The sequence below is a fragment of the Thunnus thynnus genome, chromosome 18 (assembly GCF_963924715.1).
Source record: "Thunnus thynnus chromosome 18, fThuThy2.1, whole genome shotgun sequence".
NCBI classification, from domain to species: Eukaryota; Metazoa; Chordata; class Actinopteri; order Scombriformes; family Scombridae; genus Thunnus; species Thunnus thynnus.
The window spans coordinates 19,722,635-19,747,327 of NC_089534.1; the positions used below are offsets into that span (position 1 = coordinate 19,722,635).

The 24,693-nt window shown below is 40.7% G+C and overlaps 1 protein-coding gene and 1 long non-coding RNA gene across 3 annotated transcripts in view; one reads left to right on the forward strand and one right to left on the reverse strand.

Moving 5' to 3' along the window:
* LOC137169167 (glutamate receptor ionotropic, kainate 2-like) overlaps window positions 1-17,092 on the reverse strand; it is a 70,184-nt gene extending 53,092 nt beyond the window's left edge. Inside the window, exon 1 of one of the 2 annotated variants that reach the window (XM_067572190.1) lies at window positions 16,545-17,092. In XM_067572190.1, the coding sequence (XP_067428291.1) occupies window positions 16,545-16,668 (124 nt within the window). In that variant the 5' untranslated portion in view covers window positions 16,669-17,092. The remainder of the gene's footprint in view (window positions 1-16,544) is intronic. The other variant, XM_067572191.1, reaches the window with a different exon arrangement.
* A 987-nt stretch (window positions 17,093-18,079) lies between these two features.
* Window positions 18,080-23,987, forward strand: LOC137169168 (uncharacterized). The gene is made up of 2 exons (XR_010924408.1): window positions 18,080-20,101; window positions 23,470-23,987. It is a non-coding gene; the product is annotated as an uncharacterized lncRNA (long non-coding RNA).
* The last annotated feature ends 706 nt before the right edge of the window (window positions 23,988-24,693 follow it).

Genomic DNA, 24,693 nt, shown 5'->3' on the forward strand with positions numbered 1-24,693 from the left:
TGGATGCTAGAGAAATATTACAGTGACAATAAGTACAGTGTGTCTGCTCTGTTTTTTTTAAAATCTGATTTGGGAACATTTACAAAATGTATAACCTACAAGCCCATCACCCAGGACATTTTAAAATTCAGGTGTAAATGGGGTCAGTGAGAATGATGATAGTATTTTCACACATCATTAGGATGAGGTAAAGCCATGTCGTGAGTGGTGCAATATGCCGGAGTCTGCACCACATTAAAGTTTCACAAAGAATATTTGTATGTCAAACAGCTAAAACAACTATAGAGTTGAGCAACTGCTTTCAACTTTCAAAATATAAACATATTACAAAAAAAAAAAGCAAACGCACGTTCCAAAAGCTATAGAACACCTTTGAGGATGGACTAAATCCTGAGAAAGCTTTACAGAAATCAAACTTAAAAGAGAATGGATGAGGGGGGAAAAGATGAAAGTCGTAGCTGAGAGCAGCTCTGAGAACCACTCTCGGAGACGAGAGTAGAGTTCAGGAGTCCATCCACGGCTCCCGTCCTCTCAAGAGAACCGAGCCAGTTTGACGAAATCCAAACTGAAAAAAGTTTAAAGCCTGTTTATCGATTCAATTACAGAGAGCGAGGGAAAGTGAGACTGAAAGAGGAAAAAAGAGGGAAAGAGAGTGAGGGATTTTTTTTTTAAAAGAGTGGTGAAAGAGAGAGAGAGAGCTGTACAATAATAGACATAGCAGCTATAAATAGTGACTGGCCGTGGCAGGGAGTGATAGAAAAGGCAGGAGGGCAAAGAAGATGTCATTAACTTAGGGAAGTAAGCTTTATCACTGTCACCGTTGTACAGCCATATGTTGTGCTTACTTTACTTTTAATCTTGCCTTATTTTATGGTGTTTTCTTTTACCGGTAGAGACCTGAAGTAGGTGAATTTGAGCAGAAATGAGAGAAGAATGTCACAGTGTTCACTATGTCATTGAGTGAGCTATAGAAATGAGGTTTTCATGCGTTGGTCCGCCCGCTATACAGCACTGTGATGTGAACATGTTGCTATTCATGGCATTTCATTTCACTGAAATGGCACATTAATCTTCAAAAGAACGAATACCCGAGAATCACCATTAAAGATGATAAGAATCATGTCAGTCCGACCTAATAGATAATTATTACACTATTGCCCTGAGGGAGCAGACTGAGCTCTGCTGGCCTGTTCAACGAATCTGAAAATGAGCAGAAGTGTATTAAGTTATGCTCATCAGATTTCTTTGGCACTCTGCATGGCTTGGACATGCTGGCTGAAAAGAAATCATATACTTTTGAGATCACGGAGGAGCAGAAACACTGAATTAAATATTTCAAGGGAGATGTCAAACATTAAATTACATTGGAATATGATACAGTAGAACACAGAAACCAAAACTGTTATCTTTTGCTTTAATGGTTTGGGAGGTAACATGTTATGTGATTCCTTAGTTTACATATTTTTTATTGTTTATGGTGAGTGACGAATCCGACATGACATTTTTTCAAAACTGGATTTTGGGAAAACTGTGTCTTGTTTGGGGTGTAATGTAAATTTAGGTCACTTAAAGTCAATGATCTGTCCTGTATCATCCTTCTTTTCTGTCCTCCTCACATTTCTTGCTGCTGTGGTCCTACTGACTGCAGGTGTGTGAGTTACAGCTGAGATAATCAGTGTGTGTGTGTGAATTATAGAGCCACCATGATTGGGACTGGTGTGAATTATGGTGCAAATGAAAGCTCTGAGTGAGTTATGAGCTGGATAATCACCCTGACGAGAAAACAGGTCTGCTGATCTGAGTGTCTGAATCTGTGTGTGCATGTGTGTGTGTGTGTGTGTGTGTGTGTTTGAGAGAGAGAGAGACTGAACAGAAAGTGGAAATGAAAGTGCAGTATTGGAGGGCGTCTCCTTTATGTAAATTCTACTCCCTTTTAATGTCACAGTTAATGAAGTGCATTTTGGGATTGAACATTAGAAGGTAACTTGGTCATTGGCTAATTTCTGACAGAAATAAAGATAATTTAAAATTAATTCCTGTAAATAGAAATCATTCACCTCTAAAGGACACACATCACAAACAATAGAAATGAATGAGCCGTGAAATTCATGTAGATGTAATCAAAATGTTTATCACTTTTGGTAATATATATTCCACTGCTCAGACGCAGCTCCAAACAAAGATTAAAACTAAACATGATATTTCTGTGACTTCAGTATACTGTAAGTACTAGCAGGGAGAACGTATGTGCTTCTAAAAGACAAGGGTTACTTACTAAACTATGAATGAAGATACAATTAGCTCTCTCTACTCAAGGATGCTCTTGTACAATGGGAGATGGGAATCAGATATGTTGCCATGGCGACTCATGCATCTATGCTATGGCTGAGAGGTCCGGGCAGTTTTGGAATCTGAGCAGCTGATTGGTGGAGGAAGGGCGTTGTGATAGTGCGGACGGCCTGTCTCTGTGACTAATGACCAGCAGCGCAGCTGCAGGATGGCGGTGGGCTGTGGGGTGGGTGCCATGGCAACCGGTGAGCAACCCTGTTGTTAGGGCAAGTGGCCCAGGTATGCACATGCAGTCACTCAATTTGGCTATAAGGCCTCAAACCACCCACTGCACCCCAACCCCCTGGCCTGTTTATGTCTCCCTCCATCTTTCTTTCAGCCAGTGAGGATCAGTGCTCGGAGCCAATCGGCGAGAGGCAAAAGTGATAGAAATGCTCTATATTCCTGAAATTCCCGATGGGAGCGCTCCCTGACATGTTTGGCGGTGAATGGGACATGATGCATGAAGGCCTGCAGAGAGTCGCCGCCCCTGGTCATTAATCTGAAGCTCCCCTTGCGGTAGATTGACCTTCCTACGCTGCACAAGGGCCAATTCTCTCTCTCCCTGAAGATCCCCAGAAATTTGACCAGGGCATGGCATATATCAACTGTGCAGGACATTGCCAGCATTATGATATTACACAAATAAACCATTATAACATCCAGTTTTTTTCAATTCAAGTTTTTTTTTTAAAGGAAATCAGGTCCTGTCCAAATGCCTGAAGGTATGTGTTAATCTGTCGTACTTATTTCTTTCAAACATTTTTGTTTGCTGAGGGGTTACATTTCTTTTTTTATTCTTTTCTACTTTACATATATGGGAGGAATATGCAGTATTACTACCAGTGCATTGTTTGACCAGCTGCATCTTCTCTGGCCTTGGCTCAGAGATAATATCTCTCAGAGTCTTGCTTTTGTAAGAGCAAGATAAGGAAAGCAATAAACATGGTTAATAGAGGTGCATTTTCTAAAAAGATACTTGAAGGAGATCTATGTTGAGTCTAATAAACTCATTTACTAATATTGGCTTATATCAAATTAGAAAGATAAGAGTAAGAGAGATAAGAGTCAAATAAATTGTATAGGCTACTAGTATTTGTCAGGCAAATTTTAACAAGGGTTCCATTTATAAATCCTGAATTATCATAGAATAGAATAAAAGACCCTGAACCCTGAGATGTTCTATAGCATGAAAGACCAAACAATAAAAACTTAAAAAAGGATCAAAAACTTGAGAAAATCACTCAAAAAACAAGATCAAATAAGCACATTAAAAAGTCCCTCAATCCAGCGAGTCGGCAATTAATCAATCACTTAATCAATCACTCTGTTTGATTATGGAAACTGAACATGAAACCATTGGAAAGCAGCTTATGTGAACAATGGTTTAGCCGTTGTTATCCGACCAAGTTTGTTGTTGTTTTTCTCCAGAATACAATCACTCCTGTCACTCTAAAGCCTCTTGACACTGGACTGGACTGTCACCTGCCACTGCTGGACACTAAGCCTCGAGCTGACTCACACACTTGAACATACACGTGCAAACACACACAATCACGCACTCCCAAGGATTGAGCCTAAACAAACCTGTCAGGTAAGAAACAACTGAGTCCCGGGGAAAAAGGTGACTGATGTGAGAATTTAAAGCCCACGCCTGCGGCTTTCAAACATACCTAAGTTTAGTTAAACTCGGGGTAATAATTAGCTCTACCGAAGATCAATCTCATCAATCTCCTATAATGAGCACACTTACACACATGGTCTTCAATTAGAAACGTGTGCCACAAACCTCGTCTCTGACCCAGCTCCAAGTGGGAAACCAGTGATCATATAACATGTATTAATTCTGAGCACTGGCAACAGATGTGCTAATTTACCAGGCTCTCTCTATTCATAATAATGTGCCAACTCCCTCCTCAAAATATGTGCTAATTTGCAAGGGCTCATTGTGGATGTGCTAAACTACCGGCTGACATTTTGTGTGCTAATTTGTCAAGCAGGGACCCCTTTTGGTACTAATTGTGCCAAACTGTGAGTACACTTCCACAGGCCTTGAATTGCTGAAGTCCCAAATGACTTCTGACTGCTTGCAGTTTCCAACCTCTCCACTGCTCTCGTGTTGAGAATGCCACTGGAAAGAAATACCAACTACTGTGAAAATAAGATGTATAAGTGTGCATGCTTGCCTGCACACACAGATATGTACACAGATGCATACACACGCGTTTCACAGAAATGTATGCCTCCTCTTCGGATTAGACGAGCTCGAATGCTATGGTTGTTGTGTATCATTAAACACATATCTTGACACCTGATACAGAATAGCCTGTTCCTGTGATAAAAAAAAAAAGCTACTTACAGAAACATTAGTGCACAACTAGAGTTTATTATGGTGTTGTGTTGTATTTCACATTATTACCATCTTCCCATCCTGCAGTAACCGCTCACACATAAACACGTCACCATGTGTATAAACTAGAGGGATACAATCCTGTTTCTGAGTTTCGACTACCCTGCTTAGACAAACATAGAAACGCAGTGAGAGGTGAGTGAATGTTTCATAGTGTCAGAACGTGCACACATTCACACATTTTTTTTTTTTTTCCCCTCAAATTTGACATGTATAGCATTTTATTACCAGAACATCATGTGGTAATGTTTCTGAACGTACTGATGCATGGCATATAGGTTAATTACTTTTTCAAAAATGCAATTTATCAATTACTTATCTTCCATGCAAGTGGAGATATTTTTAGTTTGTGTAAATTAGAGGAAAAAAAGAAAATGTACTGAATTGTCATTAAACTATAAAGAGTGCAAGTGAAACATGCATGCTAGAGCCAAATCACAACACAGTCTCACATCAAAATGTGTAAAAGCTACATTGGTCCACAGGGTAAAATGTATTAGTTTCACAATAATGGCTCGAAAATTTTAAGATGCCTCTGTTGTTTTTTGGGGGTTTTTTTGGCCTAGTGTCCATGTCACATGAAAGAAAAGTTGACATTCCTTTTACTTTCAGTGGTTTTTCCATTAAAATGCTTTGTGATAATATTTCTAGTGAGAAATGTGCATTTTATTTATAATCTTAATCTTCATTCAGTGAGCGTTATTGATGTTTAGTTTGTCAGTTATGATGAAGATTTTTTTCAAGCTTTCTATCGTTGCTATGGTGGTCGCTATGGACACTGCTATCGCTGAAACCATATAGTTGCATGTTGTTTGAATCATTGTCTTTGCATTGTGTAGTTATCTGAACTGTTATGTTATAGGTGTTATTTTCTGTAACTGCTTGATGATGTTCTTTCAATAAAAAATGTAGATTTTAGAGCGCCTCAGGGATGAGTTGAATTTGAAATCCAGAATTTGAAGCTTTGTGATTGGCTGACTGGAGGACCCGCCTGGATTTATTTTCCTCGCTATCACTGTGTTAAGGTTTTCTTTTAATGATATCTAACATTTCTCAACACAAAAACACATTTTACTGTGAAACTAATACGTTTTGTGCTGTGGACCAATGTAACTATTACACATTTTGATGTGAGACTGGGTTGCCATTCCACACAAATAGCATGTACTTGTTGCTGACAACCATTTTCCAAGCTTAGAGGAACAACATGAGGACATTTTTAGGCTTCCTGCTCGCAAAGACTAAAACTATTTATGAAGCTTCTGATGCACACAAATCAACAGCAACACACAGAGCAGCCGACAGACATTATAGTGGTGGTAATATAACATGCAGAAAGGTGGCGACACGCTTTGAGCTCAGTGCTCTTCCCCCGGCATCATTCGGTGCTGCCTGAGGAAGAGCAGTCAAGCTTCAATAAATATTTTCACTCTTTGCAAGCAAAGACTTTGCAGTTGTCTTTATGTTGCTTCTCTGCGGGCCACTTTGGAAATTACTTTCCCCTGTACTGTATCTGACAGATACCAAAGCTGAGAATACCATTCTTATATTTAAATGCATCCTCCCAACCTGCCCAAATATCCCAGGATGTATTGTGCAATATTCAAGATATTACCACGGAAACAAGAGTCACACAAATAACAAATTCTGTTAATTGGGGGCAAACATGCTTTTTAGCATATAACTGCTTGCCACAGTCGTAGTTTGTCTGGATTATAATGGTGCATGACATTCAAATGCATTCAATAAATATTGTGTTTTCAGGAGAAGTAACAATGCAGTGTCATTTATAACAAAGACACACCATGCACTTGATGTGTACTGTATATTGAAGCTGTGGCATGAAGGCATCGTCTTTTCAGTAAAGAAAATATTAGTATTTGATTGATGCATTTTGCATTTCACATACTGTAGGTTTTATGAGCCTCACTCTTCCTATCTGACTGAAGTATAAAAAATGAGTATTCCCAATACTGCCGTCACAAGGTTATAAAGTTCGAGTAAATAATACAAATCCCAAAACTGCAGTCAGGAGGTTTTTCTGCCAATACAGAAAATATGTGATTTGGGTCATAAGGAGCAAGAGGAACCGTTTATTAAAAGAACGCTTCCTAATGCTTCATGCCTCACCCGTCTTTGCCATTTCTCTTTCTATGCCCCATCTTTTTTCTCTCCTTTATCAAACGACCACACACACATAAACACACCACCTTTCTCACTCCCTCTGACTAGAGTACATCTCACGGTGGCCTCGGCAGGTGACAGATGGCGACCTCACAGCACTGCTCACTGTAAACTGAGTTTTAATCAAGCCTAAGCACGTGTGAGAGATGCTAATTATCCACTGCAGGCCAAGAGAAGCAGGAGTCCAGTCTCGGGAACATTGTGACTTTACATGAGCATGTGTGTCTCTGGTTTATAATCACTTCCCCCATTGTGATAAAAACCATTAGGGCATTATTATCCATTTATGGTGCTGCCGCTGACAAGTATGAAGCATAATGGACTGGGTGTCTCCAGCGTCCCTGGATACTCCATTCCTCAAGCAGTATCACTCACCAAAATAAGTTAAGCAGTGGGATTTCCAACTGTCTCTCAGCATACATGCCAGAAAGTGGGAAGATAAGTGAATACCATCTTCTAAAAAGGCTCTCACGTCATTTTTGAGCACTTACATTTTAGTCGTGAAACCGCCACTCTTATCTGAAAAGAAGGCGATAGCAGAATAAACTTACATTACAATATCTCTAACGTGCATTTAACATATAAGCATCCGACCTCGGTGCAGAGCTGAAAAGAAGTTCCATTTATGTTGCAATTAGGTCACAGCAAATTATATGAGACTATCATCCTCTTTGCTCCCTTCGCTCTCATTCTAATTCTTGCTGTTCTTTCGCTCATCAAAAACAGTCCTGTAACACACTCTTTCCATTGTAATTTTAACCAAATGGCTGTAAAATTAGACTTTCTTTCTTGTAGAAGGGCAGATGCTATCTCCCGTCAGAGACAAAGGTCAAGAATTAATTCAGGAGGCAGCTCTTTTTAATTCTCACAGCTGGGTTTCTGTAGGGGGTGGGGGCAGGATTATTACGCAGGATAATTTACAGGATTTCAGTAATCTGAAATCTTTATAAATTTAGAGATTCTTGCACATAAAGTGATCATTTTTGATGATGATACTGAAGCCAAATAAAATACTGAAGATTATAAATATATAGATTGGGCAATTAATAGAGACTTTATGGAAAACAATTAAACAATTATAAATCACTAGGAGAGTCGTTGCTAGTGGTTTGCAATGCATTCAAACTAGAATTCTACATCACTGATCTAGATTGTCTCATCAAAGCCATTTTTGTCATAAAAGAACGTGGAGTAAAGGAGATGAAATTAAGACATTTTAAGCCTTTAGACAAATGAGTATTTTCCACAAGCGTCTGCCCCGTGTCTCATATAGAGTATGTTTAACACATTGTAGAGTAAGTCACGATGATAAAAGCCACAGTGCTCTGCAGGATTGGCGAAGTTCAATGGAATCTGAGACTGAGAAGGTATTCTTTGCTTTGAAATTCAAAAGTACAATACGAGATGGAGGTTTGGAATGTGTATGTCAAATAAGGATCCATGCCTTTGTGTGCAAGGACACTGAGACCAGGGGAAGAGGGGAAATAAGGCGTGATGACAGTGAGAGAGAACAAAGTAGAGGGGAAGGGCCAGGAGACAAGCTGAGAGCCAAAGGGGTACAAAGACGGTGCGGAGAGGACAGCGAAGGACAAAGGAGAACGGGGACCAAAAAAAAAGGGGGGGGGGGGCAGGAAATGGACAGCAAACTCTATTGTCTGGATTCTGGATATTGAGTTGATGTTGAAGTGCACCTCGCTGTCACACCGTCTCCTCACAGCCTGTCAGATGTGTTTAGAAAACAACAGGTGATGGCCATGGTGTCTAAAGTCGGAGTAAGCTGTAGGAAAATACGCAGATGGCAGATGGGTGTGCTGTCAGACAACCAAAATGAGGAGAGTTTTGGAGACCGAGCGGAGGGAGGAGGAAGAGGGGTGGGGCATGAAAAAAATAGATGAGAGAGGAGAAATGAAGAGGGAGAAATGGAGAATAAAAGAGGTCACTGGAGGCAGATAAAAGACACTCAATTAAACGACTGAATGGATGGCCCATTAGACCTGAACGGACACCTGCATCCTCCCCCCGCTCCCTCAGCCACAGGGCAGGAAAATGTCAGCCCTTGCTTTGGGTTCATCAGCCACTGCCGTACACAAGCTACCTGATAATCAGAGCCACAGGTACAAGTCAATATGCTACACTTTACTGCAAAGCTGTGTCTATTTTTCTTGCTTGTTCCACAAACACACACAGGCAATTGCAAAGATTTTCAGTGGTAGAGAGAGAAAGGAATGAAAGAGACCTGCACATTGACTTTAGAGAGGGAAAGAGCCAGAGGCTTGCTGATACAAAAAAAAAATACTGCATAATAAAGTCCCTCTAATATGCGTGCTCATTTTTTCTCAATAAATAAGAAAAGATCTATTGAGGATAAATGTAAAAAGACAATTGAGGTGAAATTGGTGGAAAATCAAGAGCCCTGTTTTAATACTTCTCCTGATCTGCAGTCTACTGTTTATTCCAGCATTTCTTACATTTATTCACACCCCGCTGTGTAGGAAATTCAGTGTCTTTTGTCATGTTTAAAAAGCAATGTGGGTATATCTCATCGGTAGCTGTGCGGAGGAAACAGAGACGATTGGCTTCATTATGTCGCCTCAAAATCCTCAAACAGATTGTGCAAGATGGGAAATCAATCCAAGTCTGTTCCAGCCCGCCATGATGCTTTGTGTGTGGGTATAAGGGTGGGATTGGTGGGTCATATTAAACAAATAGGGAAAGTGTGTTGTTTTGACTGTGACTGACTAACGACCGAACCCTGAGGAGGGATACTGCAGCCAGATGATGTAGGTTTTTAATTTAATTTTCACTAAACCTTTGTTAAGACTAGATAATTTTAATGTCTTCAACTAAAGACAATGACTAGCTGACTTTCGTGTTTATCTCTGGGCAGCGACCGACACGAATGCACAGCTTCTTTTCTGTGCATATTTCTCCTTCCTTTCCTTTCACAAATACCTTCAAAATGAAAAGATTGAACGGCTGGTTTGAAGAAAGCCACAGAAACACTTAAAAAAAAATCCTCTGAGCGAAAAGGAAAAAAAAAAAAAAAAAAAAAAAGAGGACAGACAGAAAAATGAAATTCAACATTGCAGGAGGAGACGTTTTGCATAGCCCCGGTGGATCGTGGACAATAGAGTGTCATGCTGATTCAAAGAACATGACTTTAAGTAAGCTTGCCTTAATACGTTCTCCCACAGAGACCATTTTCCCCCTGTGTCCTTGGTTCACACAGAGAAATGTTCACGCATCCAACCGGCTGTACTGTCAATGGGAGCCCGAATTTTGCTTTCTCTCTTTCAGTCAGCCACTCCCCTCCTCCTCTTACTCCTTTATTCAGCTGGCTGGAGATGAAGGTGAATCACCACATCCTAACCTGACCGGTGCCTCACATCATAGCCAGCATAGCCGGAGGGCTTTCTGTAATCGATTGACTTCTGAATCCCATGTAGTACGGACATCATTGCTTTCATTTATGTTATATGTGCCTTCAAATATGTTTACTTGGTTCCGTGTGCTTGAAATTCACATGCCATTGCTTCTGCTGACAGGGCAAGTTAAGACACAGTTTTAAATAATGTTTGACTACATGGATGGAATTATACATGCATATTCACCACCAAGCCCTATTGAAACAAACACATCCAACAAAAGGCAATCAATGTCCCTCCTACATGTATTAATCACGGAGCAAATACACTGCAAACATTTAGTCTGGCTCCCAATTAGCACTATCATCAACTTCCACAATAAACTCTTGTTTGTTTCCCTCTCTTAAGCAATCACCTCCGACAGGTTATTACCACAGTTGAGCTCCTATGAAGTTAAAAGGTCTTGCATGTTCTCTCCTACATATGATGTAAAGAATGGTGCGATATTGCAGCAAGTGCAAGATTTATTTATTTTTTTTTTTTACATCACTTAAAGCACAGACAGTTCAGGATATATACAGCTATCACATCACATTAAGTGTAATTGAACGAGACAGATCTATAGTAGAATTGCGAGGAAAGAACTGATGTCTAGATCAAAACCATATAGGCCCACTGAAGTCCCTGCAGCTTGTGTCTGTTTAAAGTCGTTATTAATTCACAGCGGCATGCATTATTCATCCAATCTCACACACATCCTCCTTATAATACTTTTTTTTTCATTTGTTTGTTTGTTTGTTTTTTGTGTTTGCATTCTCACAGATGGTAACCTGCGATTGATACACACAGGAAGGGGCCATCCGGGACTTGGCACTGGTTACTTGCTATGCTGCCAATTTCTTTCTTTTTTCTGTTATTCCTCTTAGCAATACAAACATATCGATTTTTATTGATTCCTACCATCTTACAGTCTAGTGTAAGTGGAGACAGCCAAATATGTAATGAGTCAGTGTAGTTGCATTATTACATGAGATGCTAATAAAAATACAAACTTGGGTTTAGACTTAAAAATTGGTTCAAATTGGGATCCACAAGTATATTTGTTTTTACATTTTTTATGTCCTTTAAAAGCTATTTCTTGCATATCTGTAGTCCCGGGCAAATTTTCAGCTTGCTAATACGATACAGCTGACATTTATTCAGCGCTGCAGTGCACGACTCCTGGCCTCCCACTATATTTCCACAGCATACTCCACTTTCCTTTCTGTCTCTCTTCACAGAAGCCATCACAAAACAGTAATAAAAGACCACAACTGAGAGTGGGCTGAGAGTGGACTGCTCTGAGGCAAACTAATCTATCTTTACTCTGTATCTGCTGGCCTCAACACTCAATGTTTTTCTTCTCACACTTTATACAGACTCTCCCTCTCTCTCCTTCTCTCTCTCTCTTTAACAAACACTCTTTCGTACACCTCTCAGTGGCTTCAAATTTTCCTCCATCTCGCTTGGTAAGACTGTGAGCAGGACAGCTCCGCATGTCTTAAAAGATGCAAAAACAAAGCAAAAAAATCATTCCTTGTGAACGTTTTCAGCTCTGACCTTCAGTCAGCCCTGAGCCAGACAACCAGGCAGCAAGACATGCTGCAGGGCTCTACTCAAGGGACAGTTTCACAGAACAATTGCACATATAACCCCTAACCCTGCGGATACCCAGGGAAATCCCTGAGTGACAATGACAAAGATTGATAGGCTGTGAATAATGAAAGCCAATACAGATGTCAAGCCTTCCACGAGGCAGTAGAAGTATGCTGGACTCGATGTATTCGGTTGGATTTGCAAAAACAGACAATATGTCAAAAGAGGCAGTAAAACCGGTTACTTCACCTTCAATGCAAGTAATCTTTTTGAATGTAGCTAGTAAATCGACTAAATGATGAAACAAGGGATCTAATTTACCTAACAGATATTTTCCATTTTAAAATGGCAAGAAATCTGTAGCCTGAATTAATCACCATTGAGCCTTTTGTAACTGAGGCATGACAGCAAGACCTTCAAAGACTCAGGACTGTAAACATGTTTTAGAAATCCATCTAGATAGTTCCCCGCTTCAAGCCCATGTGTGGTGCTGCATGCTAATGTAAGACAGATCTCCTCTTTGTTCTTGAAACCCACGGTGGGTATTTTTAAACCATGGAAATCATTTGCCAGCAGAGAGGAGATAGTTTCATATTTCTATAAGCTATGGCAGGGCCAAGTGACACATGAATATTTTAAGCAGCTTTGTGCCTATTTAAATGTTTGCTGCGAATGCGCTGGCAGTGGGCCAGGGCGCATGGTGTTATCCGTAATTCCTGCAATCCCAAACTAAACTCCAGCATGATGATAATTCAGGCTGGCGGAAAGCAAAAGCAAATAAAGTCAATTAACTACAAACTCCCCTTGAATTTGTTCCTCCTACCCTTGCTTGTTCTCGACAACCTTGTAATTTCACCACCATAACACAGCTGAGGGGATGAAAAGAGTGTTAAGTATTAGAAACGCAAGAAAAGGACCTTGATCCTGGCGCAGCATAATGGAAGTCGTTAGATAAACTGAGCTTTCACGAGAGGGGATTGTGTCTGTTGCCAAAGGACAGAAAGAAATGACTTGATTTCCTTTCCAAAATGAAAAACAATGTTGCGTTTTAGCAATAAATATTCCCAGACACAGCTGTACAGGGAAAATATAAACATAAGCAGGAAATAAACTAACAAAATGAGCATCTCTGAGTCAACAATGCTTTCAGCAGCATTTGACAGCCCAGGGACATACTGCTTCTGCAAACGCTGTTTGAAGATGGCCGTGATAATGTTATCACTCATCCTCACAGCTGCAGACCAACTACGGTCTTCAGAATTAAAAAACCATCTCAATCTGTGTTGATTTCTCTTCTGTTTAATTTCTTACTAAGGCATTTAATGAATAAGAAGCATGTCTGTATGTAAAACTCAATCAACTGATGGAATGGCAGATGTGATGACTCACTACTTGTGTGAATGAACATTTGTTATGGGGACAGCTAAATACTATTGTGTACATATAGAGCTCTTTCCATGGAACGAAGTCAAATGAGCTCCTTTAATTTTAGCCCACCAGTTAGCTGTCACATGATGCTACAGTCTTAGTGTTGCCCTGGATTTCCACCTCACTGAATTCTAAGAAGACAAAAATGACAGCTGAGCAAACTGAACTTTTGCAATAGCAGGATCTAAAAATACAACTGCATTGAATTATTTCAGTAAAAAAGGTCAGCAGATGTTTGTAAAGCGTCTTCTGACAGACATCAATATCAGAATATGAACATTTTAAAGTGGTAGGAAAATTATTTGATTGGACAAACCCTAGTTTAGCTTGCAAATCCAATAGCATGTTTTGTTTTTACAGTTGGATTTTATTAAATTTCACGTTTAAAGTGAGCATTTTGATGCTCCTTTCTTAACCTACACTGTAGGAAGGAATTTTAAATAAAAGTAGCAACTGAAACTGAGAGCACTCATTGAGTGCTCTCAAAAGACAAGTGTGAACTAAAAAGATAACCATCTCCCGGGGATATTTTATTATACCTTGTAGGGGCTGCTTTGGGTCCATTTCAGTATCTAAGTAAATGAATTACCTGTAAGAATTATAAACGAGGAACACTGAACACAATAATTCAATCCTGTGTAGAAATTAGCTCATCATATTTTCCTGCAGCTGGTAACCAGAACACTTCTTATTTCATTTTTCTCTGACACTTGTCGCTCCACATGGTGAGACTGTAGATATGAATACAAAAGGCTGACTATACTTGGTGTTACAGTGTGTGTGTGTATGTGTGTGTGTAAAGGTCTCAGCCTGACAGGAGAACAGTAGTTGTACAATGTGAGCTGCCTGTCTGGGCAGAAAGGGAACTTGGGGCAGGAAGGGAACAGACAGACCCAGGGGAGCTGACCTCCTCATTTAGCCAGCCTCCTGCAGGAGCAGCTGGGATTATCTGCTGAGCAAGCACATCCTGCAGGACAGGAAATGCACTGGGAAAGGACCAGTGGGTTCCAATGTCTCCCAAGGCAATTTTGTATTTCTTCTGTCTCTCTCACAGCACATCTCACAGCACATGCACTTACGCATATTGACATATATTTTCTTTTTTCTGATAAAATCACATAACCATCACCATCTAGCTTTTTCTTTTGGAAACTCGGCTCCTTTACATGCAAACACAGACAGATAAGCATATATCATCTTTCACCAAAGAGAATGAATTACACTACACGAAATGGAGCCATCTTACAACAGAAAGACTTGAGGGGGATGCTACTTGGCTGACAGAGATAATACTGCAAAACCAAGAAACTAAAGCTATCAAACACAGTATCTCAGTCTATTACAAAACGTATGTACGATGCTTTTTGTTCAGCAACAGGCGCAATCTGCACTGTCAAAAAGCCGAGTCGCTATCCGCGGTGCTGGAGAGGAGGTTCAGCGGCTTGTTCAGGACCACGGACAGAGACCCGGCCGCATCACTGCCACCACAAGACGGACAAAATCAAGAGTGAAGTTTAGCTCAAAGCAAAAGATCTCTGAATGAATCACCTCTTAGATCGCACAGTATGCATGTCTGTCGTGCCACTGATGCCAGATGCCTTGCAGATCCAGCGTGTTAGCATAGACGACATATTGGTATGGCGATGCACAGGCAACAAAAGTGAGACAAAATCTATTGTCATTATATTCACAGAAAAATACACATACAACAATGTGGCATCCATGGCCAGAGTTCCCTATATGAGGATACTCTAAAGAATACTTCACAAATATGTTATCAATTATTACTCCACTTAGTCTCCCGGGAATTGAGTCGTTATTTGCTGGCTTGGAAACTTTGGTGTCAAATGCTGTTACACAGGGACTTTGCCGTCCCGCAGGGATTACTGAACAGACGCCCGGCGTCTGACAGACAACGTGTGAGACGGGAAATCGCTCATCGGGCTGAGGATGCAGCAGGAAGACAAGCACATCCCGTTGCCATAGCGCCGGCTCTTGCGGACGCGGCCTGACTTTTAAACAGGACCCTCGGGAGAATTGGGGATTGTAAGGATTTGTTGTCAACACTTGATGACATCTGCAGCCCCCTTGTCACTTTAAGATGTTCCCTGTACATGCAACAGAAAGCGGCAAAACGCAGCCACCCTGAGACGGATCTAATTCAGCACCAAAAAACACAAGAGGCCGTGATTTAATAATTTTAGAACATAAGTAGAACCGTTAATAGCACCATTTTAAAGTTATGAATCAGCAACAATGCACTGTAGTAGCAACTGTTGAGGAATTACTTTTATAATCAACATGAAGTACATAATTCTTGCATGGGGATGTGGCTAATCAACTTCCAGGCGTCTGGGCGACACAGTTGCCAGTATGAGATGATTTTCGGCTGGTCTATTTAACAATCGTGCAGTTACATTTGTGTGCTTCTGTGGTATTTAGACAACGGCTTCCAACGTGACTCAGCCGATCAGCACTGAAAACCGGAACTATCAGTTTTATAAATGTCAATGACGGTAGGTGTAAATCCGCAAAACCACGGAAATTCCCGCTGGATTGAAGTTCAGTGGGATTAAGGATAAAAAGTGCTGCCGGGCGCATTGATTGACCCTCGTGACGGATCAGAATGATTGATCCGCACTCCGGGGCCAATGTTTAGTACATGTAAACATTTACTGCAGAGGACATGTTGGGGTGTCAGCAGTTTAAAAGGCCGTGGAGAAACAAGTCTCCGTGCGGATATTAGCGAGGAGGAGTGAGAATGAGTCTGGTGATGCTTTTCTTGAGTTTCATCAGCTGTTCATAGCCGTGACGTGTTGCATATAGGAGTGCTCCTTTGCGGGCTAACTACAGTTGATTTTCTTTCAAAGTTACTGTAATACTGGTTTAAAGGTTCGTGGAAAACACCATCCCCCCTTGATGGTGCGATACTCACGATAAAATCCCTCCCGAAATAGTGCTACTAAATATTCTGAAATTAATAAGATACTGCTGTAAACTATTGATCAAAAATCACTCTTTAGAGTGCAGTCTACAATCTTAATTACAAAACAAGGCAGGAGTGGGACAAAACACGTCTAAATACATCTGTTTTTGCATCCTGTGAATGCCATTTCACTGTGGGCAGTACAGGCAGTTTGTGTGAGTGAACATCGTTACAGATTATATCGTATCATAAACAAGGAGAATCTTACCAAATCTTAAAACGTGTGGCATCCCGCGAGAGTAACCAAGAAACAGCAGCAGAAGCGGGATCAGCCTGAGGTTGGACCTGAAAACGAGACTGGTTATCATCAGATGATGGGAGGTAATCTTCATGTTGTTTTTAAAAAATGCACAGTGGTTTAATCCCCCCGGTGCGCGGGTTCGATTCCCCCGTAATTCTTGTACGGTCGTTGGGCAAGGCAGGGTGACGGCGGCCCTGGATGCGCAAGATCACGGCATGGTCACTTGCGCTTTCCCTAAATCCATTAGCAGTCCCGGCATGATTCCTTCCCCTTCCCCTTCTCCTTCTCCTCCTTCACTGCGCCAAGAAACAACAATCCTCCGGGTCGAGGGACGGTGGGACATCCATGTCGAAGGGTACGGATCCAGTGGGGAGGGGGGAGCCCAAGCATGGGCTATAGGTGAAGTACTGGAGATGGTTGGAGAGGGGTTAGAGAGCGCCAAGCAGAGGATACAGCAGCGATATGCAGCCCCCTATGAGGCGCTCTGGGTTGCTTGCGCTCCCATTATACTGCACTGCTGCACAGGCTCTGACGTCGAGCCAAGGTTAGTGTTGTGAACGCGCACCACAGAGAGACAGAGAGAGAGTGAGGGAGAGGGAGAGAGCGGAGATAGAGAAAAAGATAGAAAAAGAGAGAAATGGAAAAAGGGGAGGTAAAGAGGCATGTGTGGATGGCAGGGGAGTGTGTGTGTGAGAGAGAGAAATAATGTGGGGAAGGAGTGAACATTTATTTCATTAGACCTTTCTTAGGCTGTATATTTTGTGTTTCTCCCACAACTTGGCGCCAGGATCGCATGCGTTTGAAGATGTGTCGGTAAATAGTCTATGCAATCTTTTCAGTGCTCACACACAACAGTAACTACAAGGTGAACCTTTAATTAAAATCCGTCCACATTGCCATCAGATTCGCTTCCATTCATAAAGCAAAGCACTTGTCCATACAATATGGATACAATCACGCCGAGGAATTAGTTATTCTATATGATGAAAATAAAGTTTTTTCTATTTCTAATCAAACGTGATTATCCTATACTGAAGCGACATAAGTTAAAACGCATCTGTAGCCTCTATTTTACGTTTCATTTATTCACGCGTTTCACTTAGCGCAGGATCTTGATTCAGCACCATGGACAGAGACACAGCAAACCTGCATATTAACCGCTAAAAGCAACGAGAGTCGAGTTTAATCTTCCACAGGGTTCGCACTGGGGGATGTTTAGGATTATTGGCTAATTCTACAGACATTTTTCTGTACTTGGCACATAAAGACATAACTCTGCACACAATAACTGGCAAACCTCTGCACACAAGCGATATAATTTCGTGCTTGCAGGATATAACTGACCCGATTTTTCCTCCGTACACCTGAGTAGGATATGTAGAACCATTTTGTGTTTGTTCATTTGTTTGTTGTCATTCACAACTTCCTTTTCTAAACTTCTTTTACGGGATTTCAAGCAACAACCTTTCAACAATTCCCCCCATCATTCCAGAAATGTGGGAGGAGTGGGATGAAAGGAATTAAAATTGGCAGAACAGCAAATCCGTAATATCGACAGAAGCTGCTGAAAGGCACGAATATTTAACCTATGCAAATAACTCCACTTTAGACTTGAAAGCCTTCCAGCAACAGACTATTCTCGAGTGTGAGCCATCCACCGATGTGAAGGTGTGTGTGTGTGGCATACACACATAAAGGCTCCAATGGTAGGTTAAATTTCACGGGGAAAGACATGCAATATCTCCCAAGATTGTAAGTACACCTATCGCATTTCTGATCTGATTAGCGAGTTCAAACGAGGCAGTATCCTATAGGAAGCGTTGCACCGAGAAGATGGATATCTGCAGCTCTTGCATGGGCCTACATGCTATTGATTTAACACTACATGCGCCTTATCAGCGTCCGCCCCCAGTGAGCTCTTCATGGGCCGGTGGATCAGCTGGAGCTATAGGTATAGCGGTGGGCCCCCGCCCCAAAAGGGAGGAGGGCCATTTTACCCCAACAGAGATGTGAAAGGAGCTCTTTGACCGGCGCCACCAGCGTCCAAAGCCTGGATGAACACCGTCATTGTGTGACTCAAGTGTGAATGGCTTGCCTGTGTGTGTATGAGTGTGTGTTGAGTAGACCTACTCCAAAATCAAGTCACTACAATATTCCTGTGTGGGATTTTAGTGCATTTATAATAGATCTCTTGGGTGACCTTGGTATTTTTTTAATCTCCTCTGATATCATTAAGATATTCTTGAAGTGTGACATTGCTGTTTATTGCCTATGTGCTGTATCTGTTTATTAGACTGCATACAAGTAAAATGATAAGTAAAAGTGTAGATAAGCAAAGCATACTGACACCTACCCTCGCTTTTTGCTGAAGTGCTACTCTATTACCGGATCTGTCAAATCCTCTAATAAAAAGCAAATGCATTTAATGGAGAAGAGGGCGCTTGTATCAGCTAAGGAAACACGAAGTAATTACATGGGATCAAGTAGGTGGTGTGAACGTTGACTTTGAACGTGTGTCAGTTTGCGTGGGTCTGCACACCAGCACTCTGCAGTGTGAGAATATCAAAGAGAATGGCACTCATCATGCTACCATCTGGACCATTAGCATAATTATGGAGAAATTCAGAGGTTCCGTATAAGTCAGCAGAGCTTCACACAGCATGAAAGGAATGCTCATTGAGCTCAGGGAGGAGACATCAATTGACAGGATAAGCTGGTTTCCTCTTAAAGTCACAGCGCCCTCTGGCCCAAAACGGAGGAATTGCACTAAGTCTGATAAGCACTCAGGTGCCCCTACACTAATTGCACCTAAAATGTAATTTACAGAATATAATTAAGAGGTGCCACAAATGATTCTGACTTAATTTTCTTATATCTAAATAGTACTATATGTCTGCGCATGAGCACATACATGAGCATTTAAGGTCAAAACAATCAGTTGTGCTTCTCTAAAAGTAGGCCTGGATCATTTTTTGCATGTTGATATCTTGATTACTGATTAGAAGACATCATTTACCAAACTTTACACTTCCAAGTAAGCCAACCAGATGAGAAAACTGTGTGTGTAAACCAGTTACAAAAGAGGAGGTGACAGGAATGGCGAATTGCCTCATTATGATGTTAAAATGATTCCTGCTCCTTCATCTCTTTGTGACTAATAGGAAAATATCCCAGTGCCATTTGGGAGATGTACTCCTTTTTTTTCATCCATGATCAAACCGTGTCATTTTTGAAGGAGACCACAAATTAGATGAGTTTATACACACCCACTCGCTTGTAACCCAGGGAGGCTTCCATATGAGCTGGCTGGTGTGTTTATTCAGACACCATGCACTGGGTAATGCAAAGGGGACTTTATGCAAAGGAGAGATAACCACTGCTAAAAGCCTTCTGTCATTTTGTCTCTCTCTCTGTCTCTCTCTCTCTCTCTCTCTCGCACTCTCTCGCACAGGCAGACTGGTGGAAAGATAGTATTGGCACAGGGAGGGATACCATGGAAACGAGAAGCTGATGCACTTTGAATGGTAAGACCCTGAAAGAGAAGACATTCATTCAGTTCAGTCGCCCTGTACTAAAGCCTCATCTCAACTGCATTATTCTGAATGCTACAAGTTTATTTTAACACGGTTGGCTCTAGAAAGCTAACAATGATCTCACTTCATCAACTCATTATGTCAGGATGACTGTAGCTAAGGATGGCTTAACATTTTGGCAAGTTGAAGAAGGGCCCTTACATAAACACGCACACTTTCTCTCTTTGCATACACACAAAAAATATAAACTTGTTATTTTTCTCAGCAACAGTATCACATTGTCCATCCCTGTAAATGTACCATACCATATCTGCCTCACTTGTAATCATGGCAGTTTTGAGTATAATATAATTACAGTTCCAACTTGTGGCTTTGCTTCAGCATTGAAAATAGCAGCATGCCGAAGTCAGCACTGGCCTATATGTCTTGAGCGGTGCTGTTAATGAGATCCCTGGGACCTCAGTGGGAATACATTCTTCAGAAACGACAATTAGTCAAGTGAGACAGTAATTAGGACCTCTCTGCACACTGTCACTTCCAGTTAGTGTTGACGGATGCCCGCAAATCCCCCCCCTCCAGCAATGCAGTCAGGCACACTTTCTTCTGGAGCTATATTCTGACTTTATAATGTGACAGGCATCTGTAACTTCTATCTACCATGGTAATACTAGCCTATCAAAAAATAGTATGGTAATTTGGTCAGTACCATGATGATTAAGTTTGATGGTTAATTCTACTGGTTTTATGATCATGTACCACCATGACTGAACTAATTATCATTGGCACTGTACTTCTGTTATGGTGCAGTATTTTGTCATTTCTGTAGGCTAATGACCGAATTGTCATGCTACAGTACAGTTGTTAAAAAGTCCCACTATTGTAGCATTATGAAGGACTAGGGCACTGTATTACCATGCAGTAACATTTTTAAATATGACTAATATAACTTGTACTACTATTCAATTTAACATGAAATTTATACACCTAAATACTAACATGATTAAGTTGTAGGGAGTTCAAATGGCTCCAATCAACTTACTTTCTGCAGTTATAAAAGCATCAAAACATACATAAACATTAAAAAAAAACTTGAATAAATAAAGTTCCTTTGTTTAGTAAATGTTGCTAGCTTAGCTGACACTGACAAACAAATGTACTTGTATTTGATAGCCATGAAGTTATATATTTATAATTATATGTTTGTATTTATGCTAAAACATGGTAGGCAACTAGCTACTAGCTACATTTAAGATAACGTTTTTTTAAGACACCGTTCCAAATCATAGACTGTAAGAAAAATATTGACGTAGTTACCGTTTGTTGACTGCTGTTTTGAAACCTCGAGTTTAGCGATTGGACCGTCGCCATCTTTGATTTTTGGAGCCAGAAGTGACCATATTTGGACGAGAGGGTGGAGCTGACCTATTGACTGTATATAAACACTTTGTATAGCGTAAATACGACCATAGCGTCAGCTGCTAGCGTGGTTGTCAAGGTGCGTTTACAGTCAATGGTTAACTGTGATAATGCTAATGCTAATTTTCGCAAGCGAAAAACAGGCCTAAAACATTAAAACTACACGTACTTACGGAAAAACGGAACAGCCGACTCATTAGAGGATCAGTACAAACAACGCTAAACAAGACTTTTTTTTGGCGACCAAACTGTTACAATTAACTTTCGTGAACTGAAAACACACTAACATACCGGCAGCTAAGCCTGTACTCTGGGTATGTTACGTAATCATGGGTATTTTACGTAATCAACGTCAACGTGGAGACGACTTGTCAATCACAAGGTAGCCACGCCCTAAAGCACACGCTGCTTTATCATCTATTTTACCTTAAATGGGACCATCATTTACAAAATGAACATCATGCTGTATTGAAGAAGACTTGAAACTAGCGATTGAGTCCATGAACTCATTAGGAAAGTGTTTACTGAAGTAATAAATCAAGTGAGAAGTGGGGTCATTCTCTCATAGACTTGTAAACGGACTTCTTTTTGCAACCAGTGGAGTCGCCCCCTGATGGCCATTAGATAGAATGCAGGTTTAGGGCACTTCCGCATTGGCTTCATTGGCTTCACCGCTTGCTCCAGATCCGTTAACACGTCATACTACACGTTATGATGTGATAAATCACAGTGTCAATGTTTTATGACAAACGTTCCTATCAAAGTATGAATGAACCAGTCGTCATGGTAGCAACAGTAAGTAGTAAAAGTAGTATATCACGTTTGCTTCCCAAGATCATCATGGAATTGCAGTCCAGTCTGTGTTTTGAACAGTTTGAGTAGGAAGACAGATACTGTTCAGTGATAGGTTATTGAGGAGTGCTTGTCCAATCAGGTTCCTCGTAGACCAGCGATGGGTGTATACAAATAATTCAATTACAACTACAGATAGGCATCTTTAGACAGCTGTTATACAAAGGTCCATCATTAATTTGCCCCCTATATGTATCAATTGGTAGCCCTACAACTGTATAGTGCCACATATAATTTATAAATTTTATACTGTGTGTTTTGACAGGGCAGTGCACTTGTAGCCTGGATTTGTAGTGATACGACGTTAAAACTGTTTTAACTTAAGATTTAACTTAACTTTAACTTTATATCTGTTTTTGTTTTCTGGGTCCATAATTTTAAATAATCTGTCCTTTGAAATAAAAACATTATTTCAGAATAGACAGAAAGAAAATTTACTCTGAGGCTCCCAATATATTCCTTGATAGCCCAAATCATTTTGCACAAAAGCTCAAAATGAAAGCAATCAGTCTGTATATCCACATTTTCAAATGTTGACCCTTTGTGTCATTATTATGGCATGTCTGGCCCTTGTTTTAGATTCCATTTTAAAGGAAGATGCCACCAAAATCCTTTTTTCAACCTACTCTATGTGAGTATCAAATACTCCCTGTTTGTAGGTTTGAAAGGTGGGTCTGAGAAGTCTTTCCCTTGCACCTTCACAAAGGACAATTGTTGTAGTCGGCTTGGATTCATAACAGTTTCTGTGGATGGCAAAGTTGACCCACTTTTGTAGAAAAAATGTCCATAGAAACTTCTCAAACTTGCCCTGCAGCATAATATGTCTGTATGCTCAATATGCCTGAAGCATTCATTTATTATAAATATAATTTAAAATAAATTTTCATTTTAGTTATGGTTCTCAGCATATTAATGTACACATTTAAATTTATAAGTTATATATAAGGAGATTTTCTAAAAGAAATAACCCCTAAACATAATCAAACATAAATAAGTCTAAATAAATAAATATTTTTCTTTGTTTATTTTGTATGAATTTATATCTTTGTTCTTGTCAGGAAAATAAATGCTTTTTGTGCTTTGTGTTTCAGATCTTAGGAAAGAAATCATGCATATTCACAGGCACAAACACACACACACACACACACACACACACACACACACACACACAGCAGAGAGCCAGGCTGATTGGATGGTGGATGGCTGGAGTTGTTATTACAGAGCATCCAGCAGAGTCTGGTTTGCAGGATAAGGATGTCCTTACAGGGCATTTCTCAGTATGAACGATGAGGAAACAGCCCCCTGTGTGTGTGTTTGTAAGTGTGTGTGAGAGCGAGAGAGTGATAGAGAGAGACTGAGCCAGAGCCAGAGAGAAAGTTTGAAAGAGAGGAATAGACAGACTGTGGACAGATGCATCTGTCTGCCTACATATTTTGGCCCACAAACAGAAATCCTGGCAATGCTTGCAAAAAGTGACTTTCCCCATTGGACTATTCGGTGCCAAAGGCTCGCCTGCAGAGAAAGAGACCGGAGAATAAGAGAGGAACTCACAAGGCTTTACATTCTGTTACAGGAAAGCCTCCAATAAACTTTTCTTTCTGCAAAGACATCTCCATCTTTGGTGTCCATCAATGAAAGTAACAGGGGGGGCTTTTAAAGTCAGACATGGAAGCATGAATAAAGAGCAGACACACATGGGCGATTTGTGTACATCTGGGGTTTTGCTGATGAGCTCTCTTGGTGCCTATTAGCAACTCATTAGTGTCTGATCTAATTCTCACCATTTTACAGACCATTGACAAGAGACATGGAAACAACCTGTAAATGTGAATACCATCATTATAATCACACTTCAACATGCAACATAAAGCCAGACCTGTGCCGCCACACAGGAAGTGATGCAGAAATAAACAGGGCATCCTCTCAGGCATGTCAGAGCACTCAACAGACTGTTGGGTTCACAGTTCCAAAGATAAGGAGGGCATTGAAAGTGTGCCTCGTGTTTTTCATTAGAATCCTGCATCACATACATTTGTAAGTCTTCTTCTAAGGGAAAGGTTATAGAAGGCTCACGTCTCTGACCTTTTGAGCTTCCACCTCAGTAATAAAATCCACTATGTTTTCACAAAGATCCCAGGATCAGCTGTTGCAACTGAGGATGAGAGGACCCAGCACTTGCCTCAGACATCAGACAGAAACTCCAAACAGGGATAACACTCTCAGCATTTAATGTTTTCAATCAAGGGATCAGCTACTGTGACTGGAAACAAAATGTCCCAGACAGCTATCATGCAGGAGTTGCCGTCAGGCAAAAG